We start from the raw sequence: 20,803 nt of genomic DNA, 5'->3' as shown, positions 1-20,803 counted from the left end.
GTTTGCGGAGTTCAGTGACCCAAAAACTCTGCTGCAAAGTCCTGCTAGCAGCGGAGTGCATTACGTTGTGCCATTTATGCTGATTTTTGGTGCCTGATGTTTGTCCCACGCTTGAAAATCAGTGCGAACTGCACCATGTGCAGAGCAAGAGGACGCTGCTTCTTTCTGCCGCTTGAGTAGATATTCTAGTCAAGCGGCAGCTTCCCCAGTGCAAATGGAAGGTTTCTCAAAGCGAGTAGTCACGGACCCGTATTGAGAAATCTCACGAGGAGGGTTATCTGGAGTAAGATTTTACTTTCTTGAGCTCGCCCACTTAAGTTGGCGACCGCGAGCAAGGAAACAATTATGCTGCAAGTTTTTCGGAACTCCCCGTGCTCTGTGGAGCGCGTAGTGCGAAAAAATCTGCGAATGGAGTGTAGTTCACCACACAGGCCTAATGAAAACGCAATGTGCTGTAACATTAGGGAGCACACACTGAAGCTTAGATTTCACTGTATATCGTTATTGCCCCAGGAAACAACTGAATATTACCATGCTATATCCAATTGATTAGATCGGTAAATAACAATCTACATTGTGTGTTTTTCACAGAACCATGCACAGCAAGTCCTGAGGAAATGGACAAAAACAATATAATATTTCGATGGTCTGGAGAAGAGAAATTGTATACTGTGCACGAGCAACCAATAGAATTTATATGCAAATTAAACTACATTAAACATCAAGATTCACCAGAATTCAGAACAAAGTGCATACGAGGAAAACTACTGTATCCCAGATGTATCGAGAAAGGTGAATAGAGTCTTTGACCATTAAAATCACGATTTCTGAAAGTAGTCCACATTACCAATGGAATGTACTGAACATTGATGCTTGATGTGCAATATTTCAGGAGTTTGCTATTTGTAATTGGTCATTTCTAAAAGTTTATTTACTTCTCACAGAGGAATATAGAAACAAATCTTAAACTGCATGTAAAATTAATTGTAACGCAGTTATTATAGGACTGGACTTCGTTGATGCAGTTATGGTTGCAAAGTCTAATCCAGCTAATATTTTGGGGGGTTTTGTAGAAAATTAAACGCATTGTTGTGTTCAGGGGGCATAAAGATTAACATTCCTCCAAACGACTCCAAGGTATCCCTTTATTGATGGAGTTGTTGGGATATTAAAAAAGAAAACTGTCGGGTATTGAGGATATGATTGTCTTATGAACCTAAAACCAAAACGTTTCAGCACTACTCTATGGCCCTGGTCGCCTTCTTTTAAGTGCTTCCTGAAATACGGTCGAGTCAACCCTGGTCTGGAGGAGTCAGGGTGAAACCGATGATGAAGCATGACACTATTAGAGTGTGTAAGGGTTGTATAAAAAAAATGAATCCTTTCCTTTCCCACCTTTAAATAGGCGGTTTACCACCTGGAGAGACTAGCGCCCGCGTGTTAGACATTTTTTGATTACATAAAAAACAAAAGTTTTGTATTGTACAATTCTGCTCAGTTTACACATATATGAGTCTGGTGCGGGTAGAAAATGTCTCACTAAAATACATTTTCTGCTTTAACCAGTCTTATACCAGTACCTCATTGGACTTTTTACATGTGGTATGCCATCATGCAAAAATGTACGAAGACCACATTTCACACTAAGGGCCTCGTATATGGGATTTCGGCTTTGGGCAGCGCAGCTAGGAAGCTTGCTACACTGACACCAACGTGAAATGGGAGGAATGTACTTAATTTATGTAATATGGTGCATTCTTGTTCTTTCTCTCTGTGCTGGTGCTGCTTCTGCAGCCTAGCACCAATATAGGCACCCTTGCACCATGCTGCAAAGGTGCCTCCATTGCATGCAGGATTGTTTGTGTGCAGTAAGGGGCACCTTCCTGCACAAAAACAATCCTAAGAGGCGTGTTCCTCTTTCTATGTGTGCTGCAGAAAGCAGTACACATAAAAAGAGGACACATGAAGATATTTCTCCTTGTTATGTCTCCCCTTGGGAGGTGTAAGGATTTGGTGCTACGCCAGGTTTACATGATTTTGTAAATTATTGGCAGCATCGGAATTTATGGGGTTTGCATGGGAAAACTCATGCAATAAATCCCAGGTGCAGAGTAAGGTGCAGCAGCGATTTGCTCTGCATTACCTTACTCAAGATTTATGAGGCTACTCAAAACCACGCAGGGTGGCTTTGCATGGCTTCATAAATCAGATTCAGAACCCTGCATCACGCAAGTACAACTTCACGTGGAGCAAAAGTGATGCAGGGTTCTCATAAATGATCCTCTAAAAGCAGAATTTTATGCAATTTCAAGAACTTTCATTGACTTGAAAAATCTTTATGCAGTAATGCATACCACTTGTACTAATATATTTTTTACTGCAAATGAAAGTTCCGGTCTAGGATTTACCACTCACTAGAAAGTTGTTAGAGGAAATTGCAAATGTGGGGTCAATGAAAAAGCAATTAAATTAAGTTCCCTCTAAAAGTCTATCAGATGCTAGAACAGTTCAAATATTCTTCTAGGGCCCTAATTAAAAGTTGTACATCAATGGGCTGATTTTACTTTACTAGCAGTAAAAGATTCTACCTACTGTGAAATTAAAGGTAAATCCTATGAAATGGGGAATCACAGTGTGTTTTTTTTTTTTTATGGGTGGGTGGTGAACGCACTCCTCCGTGCTCTGCTTGTAACGCAAAATTCGGCAAAAGAACTCCACCATCCTCTGGCGGAGCGAAGTTAATACTGCCTTGCTCTTTGCTTCATAGTTTAAGTTTCTCCATGTCTTTATGGGGACTGTTTGGTTGTTGGAAAGGGGATCTAGTGGCTAGTAGTGCCTTGACGCCATGTGGCATATGTGCACTTTTATAAATTGATTTTCATTTCATTACCAGGGAGGTCTTTACCACGCATATGCCTTTAAAATAAAATGGTATGCATATATCAGGTAAGTGAAGTGTGCATATGTGTATAGTAGGTAGTTATAGTTAAGACCTAGTTTCCATAGGTAAAGCATTTTATCTTTTCCCAATAACTTTGGTGCCGGTTGATGAATCCTCACGAAATGTTTTAAAAAATTGTCCAGATCCAGTCAGCTTCTGTCTTGAAAGTTTCCGGGTGATTCGTAAAGCGGGGGCTGAGATAAAAGGGGGGGGGGTCCCAATATGTATTTTTCCATGTAAATTTCCATAGGAAACTTTAGACAAAGCTACAGCCCGAACTGCTGAACGGAATTACACCAAATTTTGCAACAAGGTATCCCTTGCTTCAGAAAAAGCCCTTTTTGTTAAATGGTGTAAATCCGTTCAGTAGTTGCTGAGAAATTAGATAAAGAAAGTTTCGTTATCTGAGCACCGACGAAGGATTGCAAACCCTCTCAGGCATGAGCTTCACTCTGATTGGCTGCCAACACTCCAAACCAGGAAGTGTTGGCAGCCATCTTGTAACTCAGTAGAACAGACTCACAAGAAAACAGTAAAACAAATATAAAAACAAGAAAAGGGGGCAGGGTATAAACACCTTGACCCCCTAGGCCTGCCAGGGCCAAACAAATGTATTTTTTAAAGATTTTTGGCCATATCGCGCAGACTGTGCGAACCTCGTTGAAAATGGAAATAAAAACGAAGCGCAGGCTTCCGCGCTTTGTTTTTTAAAGCCCAAGCCCCTGGGTAGGCCAGGTCCCAGGGGCAATCCTCATTATTGTAGCGGGGGCCCACGGGAGCCCCCGCATCCCCAGGGACCGCCACCTCCCCTGGGCTATGTTGATTATGTGTGGGGGGCACGCGGACCCCCGCAGACCCGTGGACTGCCACCTCCCTGGAGATTTAAAAAAAAACAAAAAAAAACCCATGCTGTCCTGAAGGACCGAAACCTCCCGGGCTTCATTAAATAAGGGTGATGGGGCTTTGCGGGCCCCCCCATGCCCAGGGGGACTGCCACTTCTCAGGGGCTGTGAAAATTAATTAGTGTGGGGGGGCTTGAGCCCCCCACACTGCCCCAGGGAACACCACCTCCCCAGGGCACTTTGAAGTTAAAAACACGAGGTCTGTTTTGGAACCCCGTGCCCCGGGACCACCACCTCCTCCCCAGGGCTTCAAACATTAGGAAGGGGGGACGCACGGCCCCCCTCCTAGAGCTCTTGATGGCCCTTGGGACTGCCACCGCCCAGGGCCGGCTCCTGCAGTGTCCGGGGGTGCCCATCCCCAGAACACTGCTGTTTGCTATGGCAGGGCAGGAGCTTTGCGGCTCCCGCCCTGCCATAGCAAACTCTGCTTTGCTTCTTTGAAGCAAGAGCATTGAAACCTGCTCTCACTTCAATGAAGGGGGTGGTGAGCCGGAGGCACCATGGGGGTATTGGGGCTACCCTATGGTCCCCAACACAAAGGGCCAGCCCTGGGGGATGGGGTCCCCGGAGCCTGAAGTGGCCCTGGAAGGGGCCACGCAGCCCCCCTCCATCAATATAAAAACAAACAAAAAAGTAAGAGGTACAGTCCCGGGGGATGGGGTCCACGGGGCCAATAGAGCCCTAAGGATATATATATATATGACCATGCACAGGGGGATGGGGTCCCCAGGGCCAAAATTGCCCTCGGGAGGGGAGCCGCTTGGCCCCTTCCCGTTTTTTTGTGTGAAAAAAACGGGTCAGGCTCTGGGGATGGGGTCCCCAGGGCCCCAAAAACTGTAAAAGAAGGGGGGCAACACAGCCCCCCTCTAAAAAAAAAAGCTGGCATCGTGAAGGAGGCCCCGCCGCCTCCCTGCAGCACTCTGCAAATGCGCCCCCCTGGCACGTTGTAAGTTGGCAAATTAATTCCCCTTGAATGCTGAGGGTCCCTTGGGGCCAACTAGCCTGCTCTGTGGCTCTCTGGAGGTACCTGGTGGGGGCACGTTTGCACAGTGGTGCAGGTAGAGGGCAGGCCTGACATTATAAGTGTGCAAACACACCCCCTGGCGTGTTGTAAATTGGGGAATTAAGTCCCCTTGAATCCTGAGGGTCCCTGGGGGCCAACTAGCCCACCAGGTACCTCCAGTATGCGCCAGAGAGCTGTGTTGTGGAGCGGTGGTCCAATACCAAGCCCCCTTTTTACACCACTCTGCAACGCAGCTCTGTGGCGCTTACTGGGGGTACATGGTGGGATATTTTGCTGCCAGGGACCCTCAGGGCTCAAGGGGACTTAGGTCCTCAATTAACAATGCACCAAGGGGCGCGTTTGCACAGTGGTGAAGGGAGGGGGCAGGCCTGATAATTCAAGTGTGCAAACACCCCCCCTGATGCTTTGTGAATTGGGGGATTAAGTCTCCTTGAATCCTGAGGGTCCCTGGGGACCAACTAGCCCCCAGGTACCTCCAGTAAGCGCCACAGAGCTTCTTTGCAGAGAAGAGGTCCGAGGACATGCCCCTTTTTTAAACCTGTCTGCAACACTGCTCTGTGGCACTTACGGGAGGTACCTGGTGGGCTAGTTGGCCCCCGGGACCCTTAGGATTCAAGGAGACTTAACCCCCCAACTTACAATGCACCAGGGGGCACGTTTGCACAGTGGTGCAGGGAGGGGGTGGGCCTGATATTATAAATGTGCAAACACACCCCCTGGCACGTTCTAAATTGGGGGAATAAGTCCCATTGAATCCTGAGGGTCCCTTGGGGCCAATTAGCCCACCAGGTACCTCCAGTAAGCGCCACAGAGCTGCTTTGCAGAGAAGATGTCCGAGGACATGCCCCTTTTTTAACCTGACTGCAACACAGCTCTGTGGCACTTACAGGAGGTACCTAGTGGGCTATTTGGCCCCCAGTGACCCTCAGGATTCAAGGGGACATAACCCCCCAACTTACAATGCCGTAGGGGGCGCGTTTGCGCAGTGGTGCAAGGAGGGGCCGAGCCTGATATTATAAATGTGCAAACACACCCCCTGGCTCATTCTAAATTGGGGGATTAAGTCTCCTTGAATCCTGAGGGTCCCTGGAGACCAACTAGCCCACCAGGTACCTCCAGTATGTGGCAGTGAGCTGCGTTGCAGAGCGGCGGTCCAATGCTCCTCCCTCTTTTTACACTACTCTGCAACGCAGCTCTGTGGCACTTTCTGGAGGTACATGGTGGGATATTTTGTTCCCAGGGCACCTCAGGATTCGATGGGACTTAACCCCCCAACTTACAATGCGCCAGAGGAGTCTGGAATCCTCCCCTGAGGAAGAGGAAGCTTCCCCTGCGTTAGATGCACTTATTGATGCGACCGCTGCCACCCCTCTCTCCCATTCCTGTTCTCCCGAGTAAAATGATACCTCACTTGTGTGGGTGGGCCAAAGGCCTGTGGCTAGGAAGAGCCCAAAACATAGGGATTTAGACTATAGCACCCAGAATTCTAAGCGCTACATTTCTAATTCTGCTTTGGACACTCACACAAGTGAGGAATCATTTTACTCGGGGAACGCTGGGTGGTAGGACATTTGTGCCAGCGCGGTGATTCCACACAAAAATATGTGGAAAAAGTGTTTTTTCCAGCTAAATTTGACGTTTGCATAGCATTCAGGTAGGAAAACTTTGGGGGATCCACGCAAGCCATACCTCATTTACTCCCCCGGGTGTCTAGTTTTTATAAATGTTTGGGTTTGGTACTTTCCCCAAATGGCCGCCGAGCCCTGGGCCGAAATCTCCGATGCCAACCCCCCAAAACCAGGTAGTTTTGCTATAGGTAATTTTGAAGTCTCCACAGTACGATTTGGGCAAATTTCCTGTTGAAGCCAGTATGCCTACCCACACAAGTGAGGTATCATTTTTATCGGGAGTCCTGGGGGAACGCTGGATGGGAGGAAATTTGTGGATCTACGCAGATTCCAAAATTTCCCACACAAAAATGTGAGACAAAAGTGAAATTTTGGGCACATTTTGAAGTTTGCAGGGGATTTTGGGTAGGAGAATGATAGGGGACTCACACAAGCCATACCTTGCTGGACTCCCCCGGGAGTCTTGTTTACAGAAATGTGTGGGTTAGGAGGTTTCTCTCGATGGCCGCCGAGCCCCGGGCCAATAACTAATGGAACCCCTAAGCAAAGCCAGATTGGTTTGTGATAGGTAATTTTGATGTTGCCTCAATAGCTTTTGGGCCCTTGCCTGTCGCGGGTACTTGACCCACCCATGCAAGTGAGGTACCATTTTTATCAGGAGACCTGTGGGAACGCTGGGTGGGAGGATATTTGTGGATCCACGCAGATTCCAGAACTTTCCACCACAGAAATGTGAGGAAAAAGTGAATTTTGGGGTGAATTTTGAGGTTTGCAGTGGATTCTGGGTAGGGGAATGATGGGGGACACATGCAAGCCATACCTCGCTGGACTCCCCTGGGTATCTGGTTTCCAGAAATGTGTGGGGTTGGTAGGTTTCCCTAGATGGCCGCTGAGCCCCAGACCAAAAACTCATGGGAACCCCCTTGCAAAACCAGGTTGGTTTGTGATAGGTAATTTTGTGGGCCCTTCCATGCCACGGGTACTTGGCCCACCCATACAAGTGAGGTACCATTTCCATTGGGATACCTGGAGAAATGCTGGGGGGTTGGAAATTTGTTGTTACTTTCTGCAGTGGGAACATTTAGGCACAATAATGCAAGGAAAATGTCACAGTAACATTTTGAGGTTTGCAGGACATTGTGGATAAGATAACTTGTTGGGATTCACAAGAGAGAAGTCAGCATGCACTCCCATGGATGTTTAGTTTACGACAAAAACTACAGTTGTTAGGTTATTCTTACATGAGATGTACAGCTTGGCAGAGAGACTAAACAGACAAAGATTACTGCACAGCCATCTATTCCTCAAGCACACACAAACATACTGGTTGGAATTGGCACGAGGGTGAGTGATGGTTCAGTATATAAAATTGTATTAACAAGAGATTTCACAAAAATGAAATACACTGTTAATAATTGAATGGACAAAAAAAACTGAACCAGTGATTTGCAGCTCATGAGCTAAAAAGCCACTTGAAGACACCAACCGCTTTACAGGCCATTCACACACTTTCATACATGAAACACACAAGACCATTCACACCACTAGGCACAAAACCAACACATTACAATGTTCACAAAGAAGGATAAGGTACAACCTGCTTGACAAAAACAGAAAAAAAACATTTTTAAACGCAACCTGCTATTCCTCAGGCACCCACACATAATAGTTAGATTTGGCACATGGGTGAGTGATGATTCAGTATATAAAACTTTATTAACAAGAGATTTCACAAAAATGAAATGCACTGTTAATTGAACGGACAAGAAACTGAATCATTGGCTCACAGCTCGTGAGCTGTAAAGCCACGACAAGGCACCACACTATTTACAGTCCTTTCATACACCTTTTATACGGGTGACACATACAAAACCATTTACAACGCCAGCCGTCGGCCCAGCATATTCCAACACTCACTCCAGCAGACAGCTCCATTCAAGGGCCCATCACTTTCACACACCCACATTCCTGACACAGCACCCACACCAGGTCACGGAATGCGTTGAGTGGTATTTGGCTAGCAGTGCGTGTAGTGACCAGCAGCTAGTCAGTACTCACACACTGCCAGCCAAGTGCCAGTCCACGTATACTGCCAGCCGAGCGCCAGTCCACGCACATTGCCAGCCAAGCACCAGTTCACGCACACCGCCAGCCAAGCTCCAGTCCATGCACACCTCCAGCCAAGCGCCTGTCCAAACACACCACCAGCCAAGCACCAGTCCAAACACACTGCCAGCCAAGCATCAGTACAAACACACCGTCAGCCAAGCGTCAGTACAAACACACCGTCAGCCAAGCACCAGTACAAACACACCGCCAGCCAAGCACCAATCAAAACACACCCCCAGCCAAGCTGCAATCAAAACACACCGCCAGCCAAGCGACAATCAAAACACACACCCAGTCCACGCACACCACCAGCCATGCGCCAGTCCACGCACACCGCCAGCCAAGCACCAGTCCATGCACACCGCCAGCTAAGCGCCAGTCCATGCACATCGCCAGGCAAGTGCCAGTCCAAATACGCCGCCAGCCAAGAGCCAATACAAGCACACCAACAGCCAAGCCCCAGTCCACACATACCGCAAGCCAAGTGTAAATCCAAACACACTGCCAGCCAAATGCCAGACCACGCACACTACCAGTCAAGCGCCACTTCACGCACACTGCCATCACATTTAGGATTTTTTTTATATAGTGGAGAAGTGTGTCTTACTGATTAGAGCGGCAGACCCTGAGGCAGAGGTCTGGCCCGGGACCAGGGTTCAATTCCCAACACGTCAGGGTCTTGGGCTCAATGTCCACGGATTCGATAATTCTCGCATAGGTGCCTACTCTAATCATGGGTCCCACTTTGCAACTCTGGGCAATAGCTTGCTTAATCTCCTCAACGGCCCTGAAAGCGCTAGGATGCCTGGCCTCACCTTGGGGGTGCCCAGTAAGGGGCATCTCACAGGGAAAGCCAGGAAGGGTTCCACAGCGGTATACAGCGCCAGGATGCCTGAAAGGTGATAGTGCGTTTTACAAGTATACATACATTTACATTACATATAAATGAGAAAACACAAACAAATTGCAAACTGATACAAATCTACTAACACAAAATCTGAAACTCAATACACTACACAAATGCCAACCTTGAAACTGAACCAAAAATATTAAACAACAGAGGCCAGGCAGGTTCACTTTACCACTCATGGATGCTCCCGAAAATTCTTTTGCGTGTGGTACATTCTAAAACAAGCAGGCACACACAGCCCAGGGTTAATAGTACACTCGCGGCAGTACATACGAGTCTCCTTCTGCATACCTCTTCACCAACAGACTCTACATATCCTACTGGGAACGGCTTTTGAGGGTGTGGGAGGAATGTGATCAGGAAAGTGGTGATCTTTCAATCTAGCAACATCCTCCACCACTCCAACTCTAGGAAAACTTGCCACTAAAACAAGTCTGCCTATTACAGACTCTTGAAACTTAGCAAAACTCATCTTTGACTCAGGACAAGAATCCTGGAATACAACAAAAGCATTAAAGGTTGGCAAGTGGAAAAGATGGATACCCAACTTCTTGTACCAACTTTAAGCCTTACGAAGAGCAGCGTAAGGTTCCAACCTCTGATCTACTCTGTCAACACCACCCATGTGCATATCATAGTCTAATGTGCACACAGGTTTGCACTTTGGCAACCTGACCCCAAACAGTCACAGGTGCAGTGCTTTCAACATGAATGGTAGTCAGCATGTAGACATCTCTCCTGTCTGAAAACTTCACAGCTAGAAGCTCCTCGCAACGCAACGCACTGCACTGTCCCCGCACAAGCTTTTAACAAACAAGTTCTTTTGGGAAACCTTTACAGTTAGAGTGGATTTTGACACAAGCAACAGTGTCCACTTTGGCCAATTCCCAAACAACCGCACACCAGTGTAGAAGTTATCTACATATAAATGGTGGTCTTTGTTAAAAAATCCTCTACCAAGTTCCCATACAATTTTGTCAGTCACTCCAAAAGTGGACGGACAACAAGGAGGGTTAATCCTGGATTTCTTACCAGTGTACACCCTGAAATTAGAGACATATCCAGTCCCACTGTCACACAGCACATACAGCTCAATTCCATAGCGTGCCCTCTTACTAGGAATGTATTGCCTAAAAACCAAGTGGCCCTTGAACAACACCAAAGACTTATCCACTGCAATTTCTTTCCCTAGAGCATAGATCTCAGAAAATCGATCAACAAAGTGACCAAGGACAGGCCGAATCTTAAAAAGACACTCACAATTAGGATGAGCTCGAGGCAACGCTAAACCATCGACAAAATGCATCATCCGAAGCAGAACCAAATACCTATCACGACTCATGACTGCCGGAAAAATAGCAGTTGCCATCAAGGGACTAGTAGATCAATATGAAGACATTGATGGCTTCCTTAGCAAGCCCATCAAAAAAGTTAAAATTCAAAAACTTCTTCATCTCTTCCAGATTTGTGGGAGTCCACTGGGTAGCTCTAGAGTGGGGCTTAAGACTGGCACTGTTGTCCCTCAAAAACTGTTCAGCATACAAATTAGTCTGCTCAACAATCTCTGCCAAAAACACATCGTCCATAAACAATTGAAAAAATGTATCGGCAAAAAGTTTTCAGTATTTACTCTACACCCTGGAACACCAGTAAAGTCTGTTAATGCCAGCTGCACCATGCCTGAGGCAATCCAGAGGTCAGCACTTTCAACGGGAAGCCTTTCAGCCCCAGGGTGCAGCCCAGATGCCTCTTGCTGCATTATACCAACGGGAAGCCTTGCAGCCCCAGATGTCTCTTGCCGCACTACACCAACGGGAAGCCTTGCAGCCTAGATGCCTATTGCTGCACTATTGGCACATCAATCTCCTCCTCTAACACAGGCAGTTCATCCGCACTAAGAGTATCTTCATCATCCGATAATTCCATGTGGAGAGAAAATTCACTTCCAGATTCGTCCCCTGTCTCCTCTGCCTCAGATGCAGAGTCCCTCTCTGAACCATGGTCAGAGGAAGACTCACAAAGCATACCAACAACCTGCTGAGCAGTAATTCTGCGGCTAGCCATTATCCTTACTAAGAAAGGAGACTGCACAAACAAGTCAACAACAACCAAAACTGTGCAAAACAAGTAAGTAAAAAAATGTGTGCCTTTATCACAAAGATCTATATACTCAAAAACTATACAATTCACTTACAAGGGACAGCTACACTCACCAGCACCTACTCTGCAGAGACACAACAAAAACCAACGATATCCCACTAGAAAGAAAAAAACAAAACCAATTACTCACACGACAACAAAATACACATCAAGCACAAATGCAAAAAGTTTTTGACACTCAAAAAAAGAAGCCAATCATACTGCTATTATTACACCAATTGCAAAAAAACTCGTGCAGAGAAATGAAACTCATCTACATTGTACATAAAAAAGTCTCTTACCAAACACATGCAACTACACAAACAGCAGAACTTCCTGTAATGAAACCGCAACCTGGGACAGTCTAAAGAGCAAAAGCCTTCGACCAGAACAAAAATAAGAGAAATAAAGCATTAAAATTGCAATTCACAAAAAATAAAACAATAAACATTAAAACACGCTATGTTACTACCCAAATTGTCAATCGTACGGATGGGCCTTCAAATAGGGCTAAGAAAAATAGGGGGTGATCTTGCCCAAGGGATCGTGTGAGGTTGTCTGCCAGGCCAATCTGCCCCCCAGGTGGGGCAGAAAACAGCAGACAGAAATTTGCCCCCTTGCAAAAGTAATAAATCCCTAGTGCCTAGTAGGGTTATCTGCCTCCCCCCTCCCGCCTAGGGCAGAAAGACCAAAAAATGGGCAGATCTGTCCCAGGAAGCAAACATGTTGCTTCCATTACTCACAAAACAAAATCCCTGGGGCCTAGTGGGGTTTTCTGCCCCTGGGAAAGGGCAAAAAAATAGGTTTATCTGCCCCCAGTGGCAGAATAAATAATAAAAAATCTTCCCCCTGGAAGTAACCCTTTGACAAACGGTTTCTTCCATTTTAATTTAAAAGAAGCCCCTGTTGTCTAGTGGGGTTTTCTGCCCCTCCCGGACAGAAAGGCAAAAAGAAACCCAGGCTAATCTGTCCCCGGGGGGGGGTGAGGCAGACTATGCACACAAAAACAATATGCCCCCTAGCAGCGACTCTTGCCCAAGGGGTCACTCCCATTTCATTTTTAAAATGAGTCCCTGTTGTCTAGTGAGGTGCTCTGTCCCTCCCCCAGAGGGCAGAATACACATTAAAAACAAAACTGCCCCCTGGAAGCGACCCTTGCCCAAGAGGTCGCTTCAATTTTTTATTAAAAATAATTCCCTGGTGTCTAGTTGGGGTTTCGGGGCAAAAGGCCAAAAAACGAGCCGATCTGCTCCCCGGGGGGGGGGCAGAATTCCTATTACAAAATAAAATGGACCGCTGGAAGTGACCCTTGCCCAAGGGGTCACTTCCTTCACAATTTAAATAAATGCCCTGGTGTCTAGTGGGGGTTTCTGGCAGAAAAGCCAAAAAAATAGGCGATCTGCCCCCGATGTCTCAAGGCATCCTGATTTGGCCGCCCGCCCCACCGGAGACAAAACACCTACCTCCTCCTCTGAGTGCGCTGGAAAGAAATGATATCCAGCGTGTCCATCGCTTCCTGATGATGTTGGCGCACGCTGTACGCGCTGGCATCATGAGGAAGCGTGGGGGTTTGGGGGTGGCAGCAGAAACTCTTCCTCTGCATCACTCTGCAAACGCAACCCCTAGTGCATTCTAAGTTGAGAGATTAAGACCCCTTCATTCCTCAGGGTCCCTGGGGGCCAACTAGCCCACCAGGTACCTCCAGTAAGCCCCACACAGTGGGATTGCTGAGAGGTGGTCTGAGGCCACGCCCCTTTTTATACCACTCTGCAAACAAGCCTCTTGGTGTACTGCTGGTGGGGCGATGAGGTCCTCTTGTGTCCTGAGGACAGTGTGCCAGGAGCTGCGTTTGCAGAGTGGTGTAAAAAGGGGGCATGACCTTTGAGCACTCTCAGCAAACCAACTGTATAGTGGGCTAGTTTGACCCTAGGGACCCTTAGGATTGAAGGGGACTTAATCTCTCAACTTAGAACAGTGACAGGGTGCGTTTACAGAGTGGTGAATGGAGTGGACGGGGCCTGAGGTGATGTATGCAAACACGCCCTGTGGCTCATTTTAAGTTGGGCAAAAAATTCCACTTCAAACCTCTGGGACCACGGGGGCCAAGTAGCCCACCAGGTGCTTCCAGGAAGCGCCACTGCTCTGCGTGCAGAGAAGTGGTGCCGGTCGTGCCCCTTTATACATCTCTCTGCTTCGCAGCTCTGTGGCACTTACTGGATGTACTACGAATTCCGATTTACTCACCTGTTATTAGGAGAGACCTCATTGCTGCATCTTTGATAACCCTGGGCGTAGTGTGCGGAGTGGGGCTACGTGGAGCTACGCGAAGTGGGCACAAAACTACGCCCACCCGCGCATTCCGCGTAGCCCCACTACGCGCCGCCCGCCTCCCTCCAACCCTCCCTAAATACTTCAATAAAAGGATAGAAAGCTTTTAAAAACACTTACCTTGTCCGCCACGTCCCCGGGGCTCCCTCTCGCCGTCCTTGGATTCGCGCCGCCATTTCGAATACTAATGCGCATGCGCGGGCGCCCGCGCATGCGCATTAGTATTCGAAATGGCGGCGCGAATCTGAGAAGTGTGCCCAAATTTTTCTTCTGCAGCACTGATCATAATTTCTATGGCAAAATGAACCCCCTTTATTTTGTTCCTTTGCAAATTAAATGTTTTACGTGTTACCACTTTATTCCAATAAAGATGGCTTCAGGTGTGCCATACTTTTGTCATAAGTAAGACTGTTAGCGCTCTAGTTGTTTGTTAGAACGCTCTGGGACATTCTGTCATTGGGCTATTCTTGGGCTACATCGGGGTGATATTTGGGCTACATTTGGGCTCTTTTGTCTCTGGTGGTCATCTTGGGAGACCTATTTGTTAGGAAGTTTCATAATTTCCTCATTTACTACAGTCTCCCCAGTAGGAAATACTTTCAGTTTTTTACATTGATTCCATCAAGAAGGCATTCAGATGTGTCACACATTTGCCATAAATTCAGAATGTTAGCACTCTAGTTGCTTATGAGATCACTGTAGTAAAGCTACTGCTCACCAGGGAAGTCTGCTGCTGGTATTGAATGTGCATGTTTCAGTCTGCATGTCAGAATTTTTTCATGAAATAGAAGAGGATTTAAGAAGTCACTCAAAATGTGCTCTAATTTTTCTTTCTGCAGCACTAATCATACTTTCTATGGCTAAATAAACCCCCTCCTTTTATTCCTTTCCAAATTAAATGTTTTAAGTGTTACCACTTTATTCCAATCATGGTGGCTTCAGGTGTGCCATACGTTTGTCATAAATAGGACTGTCAGCGCTCTAGTTGTTCTTTAGAGCACTCTGGGAAGCTGCAGTAGAACACAAAGGAATCAACTGACAGTCTCTACCCTTGTTGGATGTTCATGTTTTACGGAGAATGTCAGACTTCATTCTCACATGACTGAGAAAGATAATGTGAATTTACAGAAAATATGCTCTCAGTTTAGCTTATAGACCACCTTCAAAACCTCTGTGAGAAAAGCATGAGAAAATAGTTTTCTCTCAAACTTGATTCATGATATCCCAGCAGAAGGCTTTTTTACATGGTAAAATCACCTTAGAGCACACCACAATTCCTAAAATGATTATGGTACCATCAACAAATGACCCCCGGGCTCCTTGCGAGTCCTGATAAACAGGTTTCCACTCTTAGTCATTCATGTTTTAAACATTAGTTTTTTATTGTATTAAACAAAACTCTTGTTGCGTTCACAAGCATATAGTTCATTCAATGGATGAATTCATTTTTCGAAACAACATTTCAATAAATCCCAATGCATTTCGGCAATGATATTGCCTTCTTCCAGGGGATAATTGTCTACAATGAGGAAAAGAAAAAAACGAATCAAAACTACAAAACGGATAAAATGTCAAGATTTGACTAGAAGATGTGCCATTTAAATTCCGCTGGTCGGGTGAAAGAAATTGGAAATAGGAATCCGTGCGCGTTAACACCAGTAAAAAGGGTGAGGGGTCAAAGCGGGTTCGAAAGACGGAGTGGAAATCGTGCGTTCCAGAAAAAACGTCCGTGAGCATGCAACTTACTCGTGAGTGAAACGAGATGTCTACGTTAACCCAAAAGTGTACAACCCATGGTTAGAACGCTTACCATGCTGGTAGTGTCGGTGGCTTCTTAATGTGCCGGGTTCCGCACTGTTTGTTAAATCCCGGAAGAATATAAACAGTCGGGTGATTACTGCGTGACTAGTGACGTTGCTGCTATGCGCCCAAGGTATGGGATAGAGATAGAAAGAGGACTAAGAACGGGTGAAACTGAAAAGAGTGTAAAGATGGTGCCTCATTATTAACTAGAACGAAGGTGATACGAATAGTGAGCATGTGATGGAAACAAGATCGAAAAATAATGTATTATCAGTAAAAAAAGATGATAATACGGGAAACAAATATTAGACACTATGTGGTCTCAGCCAAAACTCGAATGTCAAAAAAAGGTAATGTTTAAAACATGAATGACTAAGAGTGGAAACCTGTTTATCAGGACTCGCAAGGAGCCCGGGGGTCACTTCTCAATTTTGGGCAGTGCAACCTCAAGCATTTACTTACACCCCTTGTCGGAGGGTGTCACTCCGGAGCACCTTACAACAGTTGAAACGCTTCTCATCATACGCAGTGCGTCCACCTAAACTCCAAACCATCAACAAATGATTCATAATGTAACTAAAGTCTTAAAACCTTCTATTAACTGCAATGCTTTTTAATGAGGTGCTATCATGTATATTGGTCCCAAGATGGCTGCCAACACTTCTTGGATGAAGTGCTGATAGCCATTCAGATCTCACGATGAGATGCGTGGTCAGGCTCCGCCCAGATATATATGTATTTTATTCCTTTAATATCTAAAAAAACGACTGAATGGATTTACACCATTTAAGAAAAAGGCACCACTCTGAACGCAGGTCTACCTCTCTGACAAATTTGGTGTAATTCTGTTCAGCAGTTTTTTCTCTGCCCCCGCTTGACGAATCACCCCGAGACTTTCATGATAGGAGCGGACCGGAGTGGGCCATAAGTTTTGAAAATTTTGTGAACGTTTGTCAGCCGGCGTCAAAGTTATTCCAATTAGAATGTTGCAGATTTTCTATGCAAAAAAAAATCTGAACTATAACTACCTACTGGCAACCGCCAGTAGGTAATATATGTGCACATATATAGGTAGATATAGACATGCAGATATCTGTGCCTATCTCTCTCTCTCTCACTCTCTCTCTCTCTCTCTATATATATATATATATGTATATGTATATATATATATATATATATATATATATATATATATATATATATATATATATATATATATATATATATATATATATAGCCACAGCTTCTTTTCTCCACTTCTTGTAGATCAAAGGACACGGCACAGCAACAGTTGGTTTTAGCGTTTTTATTATTTACACACCAGTGCAAATATAACGTGCATCAAAAAAGGACGGTCTACGCGTTTCGGCTCCTGGCTTCCACTGGACCATATATATATATATATATATATATATATATATATATATATATATATATATATATATATATATATATATATATATGCTCTCATGCACCCAAAGTTCGTAAAACACGCTCTCAGGACAAAACGAGATAGTCACCACATCCAAACAGTGCTGTTTATTTCACAACGCCTTTTTGCTTGAAGGTTTGGCGGATTGATGGACGGTAAAATGCAAGAAACCATGAACATGTATTTTAATAATTTGGCACTTAGACTCCTTCTGGTGTTTATCTCGGTGGCTGCGAGAATTCTTTGGCTCTGGCCAATACCCAATCTCCACCCGTGGCGTGGTTTTTCAGTGACTCCTATACTTTATTGACATTGCCATTAATATGTCGTTCCACATGTATTCAGTGTGATTAAGGGAGTGGTCACAGTACATCCCGAGATACGGAGATCGGATTATGACAATCAGTATTTCTGGTACAATGCATATTTTGGTAGTTATCTTGGTAATCTTTGGCACTGGCTAACACTTAATTAACTTCCACCCGCAGTGTGTTTGTTACCGTGGCTCCTAAGCTTTTTTGAGACAATCAGTAACTTTCCGCTCCACACGCTATCAGTGTGAGGAAGGGAGGGATCACGATACATGTATTGCTGACACAATGTATGTACAAATGTTTGGATAAATGTTTTCTACTTCGAGGGCATTATATACTGCTTGGAAGGATATTCATTATGACGATTCTATATTTTCTTTTCTTTTGAGAAACGCAGAGACACAATTTATTGTTTCATCAGGAGTGTTTACATTATGAAATGTCACATTTGCATATAGATTAATGTATTAACTGAGATCGTGTGTAGCAAGTTACGGTAACACTCCAGTCTTTTTTCTATGTTCATGCATGCTCCACGATATATGCCAATGTTTTCAAAGCATTCTTTCACGTGATAAAGCCGTTTTGCGGCGAAACGCGTTGTGAAATAAAAAGCACTGTTTGGATGTGGTGACTACCTCATTTTGTCCTGAGAGCGTGTTTTACGAACTTTGGGTGCATTAGAGCATAACTTTGTCGGAACTACTCCGCCGACGTACACGCCACCTTTCACGGGTCGCAGAGATCCAGAAGGAGTTATTGACTTTGTGGATATATGTATTTATATATATATATATATATATGTATATATATATATATATATATATATGTCCAGTGACTCCTAGTATGCATTGTTTACAACAATTATACAGCACTTGCACTTTAAGTACCAGTATTTGTATTCTGCAATATGGGCCGAATTCAGGGATTATCCCGTGATGCGTTTTGCTTACAATCTGTCGTCTATGTCTATGATACTGCAGGACATGTGACCTTAACCTACCAATGTGTTTGCACTTCACTGAGCACTAGCACTTTAAAAATTGCCTCTTCCCTAGCATGCGTCATGTGATCAAGGCCTCTGTGAAGGCCGAAACGTCATGCTGTGGTGTGCCGCTTCCTCGAGGGAATGAAATCTATCGCTCACCTGCACCTGAGGTCTCCTCTTTTCTTCCTGCGCAGCGGTATCCAGTACAGGGCTCCGGGCGAGAGGAAGCAGGGATTGTTACATATATATATATATATATATATACATATATATTACCTACTGGCGGTCGCCAGTAGGTATATATAGTTAGGATTTTTTCTCTATGGGATTTTTGAAAATTCTATGTCTAATAACTTTGGCGTTTGTGGACGGAATTGGCTGAAATTTTCAGGAAAATGGAACATTCTGTTTCTGAGCAGCCCCTGACAATTTGGGGGGGTTTCATCAAGGGGGGGCCGAGAAAAAAGGGGGGTCCCAAAACGCGTTTTTCCCATGTTAATTTCCATAGGGCGGTTGGCCTCACTTTTAGCTCGAACGGCTGAATGGATTTGCACGAAACTTGGCAAAATTGTAGGGACTGTTAGCCCGATGTGCCTTTGCTAGGTCTCAATATATGTGCTCCAGTGGATTTTGAGTAATTTAGGTTCAAAAAAAGATATATATCTGGGCGGAGCCTAACCACACATCTGATCTCATTGGCTGTCAGCACTTCATCCAAGAAGTGTTGGCAGCCATCTTGGGACCAATATACATGATAGCACCTCATTAAAAAGCATTGTAGTTAATAGAGGGTTTTGGGACTTTAGTTACATTATAAATCATTTGTTGATGGTACCATACTCGTTTTAGGAATTGTGGTGGGTTCTAAGGTGATTTTACCATGTGAAAAAACCTTCTGCTATGATATCATGAATATTGTTTGAAAGAAAACTAATATCTCATGATTTTCCCACAGTGGTTTGGAAGTGGATCTATAAGCTAAACTGAAAGCATATTTTCTGTAAATTCACATTATCTTTCTCAGTCATGTGAAAATGAAGTCTGACATTCTCAGTAAAACATAAACATCCAACAAGGACAGAGACTGTCAGTTGATTCCTTTGTGTTCTACTGCAGCCTCCTAGAGTGTTCTAAAGAACAACTAGAGCGCTAACAGTCCTACTTATTACAAAGGTATGGCACACCTGAAGCCATCTTGATTGGAATAAAGTGGTAACTCTTAAAACATTTAATTTAAAAAGAAACAACATGAGGGGGTATATTTTGCCATAGAAATTATGATTAGTGCTGCAGAATGAAAAATTAGGGCACATTTTGAGTGACTTCTCAAATCCTTTTCTATTTCGTTAAAACATTCTGACATGCAGTCTCCCAAAATGGCCACCAGAGACAAAAGAGCCCAAATGTAGCCCAAATATCACCCAGATGTAGCCCAAGTATAGCCCAATGACAGAATGTCCCAGAGTGTTCTAAAGAACAACTAGAGCGCTAACAGTCCTACTTATTACAAAGGTATGGCACACCTGAAGCCATCTTGATTGGAATAAAGTGGTAACTCTTAAAACATTTAATTTAAAAAGAAACAACATGAGGGGGTATATTTTGCCATAGAAAGTATGATTAGTGCTGCAGAATGAAAAATTAGGGCACATTTTGAGTGACTTCTCAAATCCTTTTCTATTTCATTAAAACATTCTGACATGCAGTCTCCCAAAATGGCCACCAGAGACAAAAGAGCCCAAATGTAGCCCAAATATCACCCAGATGTAGCCCAAGTATAGCCCAATGACAGAATGTCCCAGAGTGTTCTAAAGAACAACTAGAGCGCTTACAGTCCTACTTATTACAAAGGTATAGCACACCTGGAGCCATCGTGATGGGAATAAAGCGGTAACTCTTAAAACATTTAATTTAAAAAGGAACAAAATGAGGGGGTATATTATGCAATAGAAGGTATTATTAGTGCTGCAGAAAGAAAAATTAGGGCACATTTTGAGTGACTTTTCAAATTGTCTTCTATTTCATTAAAAAATTCTGACATGCAGTCTCCCAAAATGGCCACCAGAGACAAAAGAGCCCAAATGTAGCCCAAATATCACCCAGATGTAGCCCAAGTATAGCCCAATGACAGAATGTCCCAGAGTGTTCTAAAGAACAACTAGAGCGCTAACAGTCCTACTTATTACAAAGGTATGGCACACCTGAATCCATCTTGATTGGAATAAAGTGGTAACTCTTAAAACATTTAATTTAAAAAGGAACAAAATGAGGGGGTATATTTTGCC

General features: G+C 44.7%; 1 protein-coding gene across 1 annotated transcript in view; it reads left to right on the top strand.

The window, feature by feature from the left end:
- Window positions 1–20,803, top strand: part of LOC147665638 (complement factor H-related protein 5-like) — a gene marked incomplete at its 5' end in the record, with an annotated part of 402,132 nt that overhangs the window by 225,696 nt on the left and 155,633 nt on the right. Inside the window, one exon of the mRNA XM_086949622.1 lies at window positions 592–792. Within this exon, the coding sequence (XP_086805748.1) occupies window positions 592–792 (201 nt within the window). The remainder of the gene's footprint in view (window positions 1–591; window positions 793–20,803) is intronic.

This window comes from Lissotriton vulgaris, unplaced genomic scaffold, assembly GCF_964263255.1.
Source record: "Lissotriton vulgaris unplaced genomic scaffold, aLisVul1.2 SCAFFOLD_2268, whole genome shotgun sequence".
NCBI lineage: Eukaryota > Metazoa > Chordata > Amphibia > Caudata > Salamandridae > Lissotriton > Lissotriton vulgaris.
The sequence above is the reverse complement of the archived record's forward strand: the minus strand, read 5'-3'. Positions and strand labels throughout refer to the sequence as shown.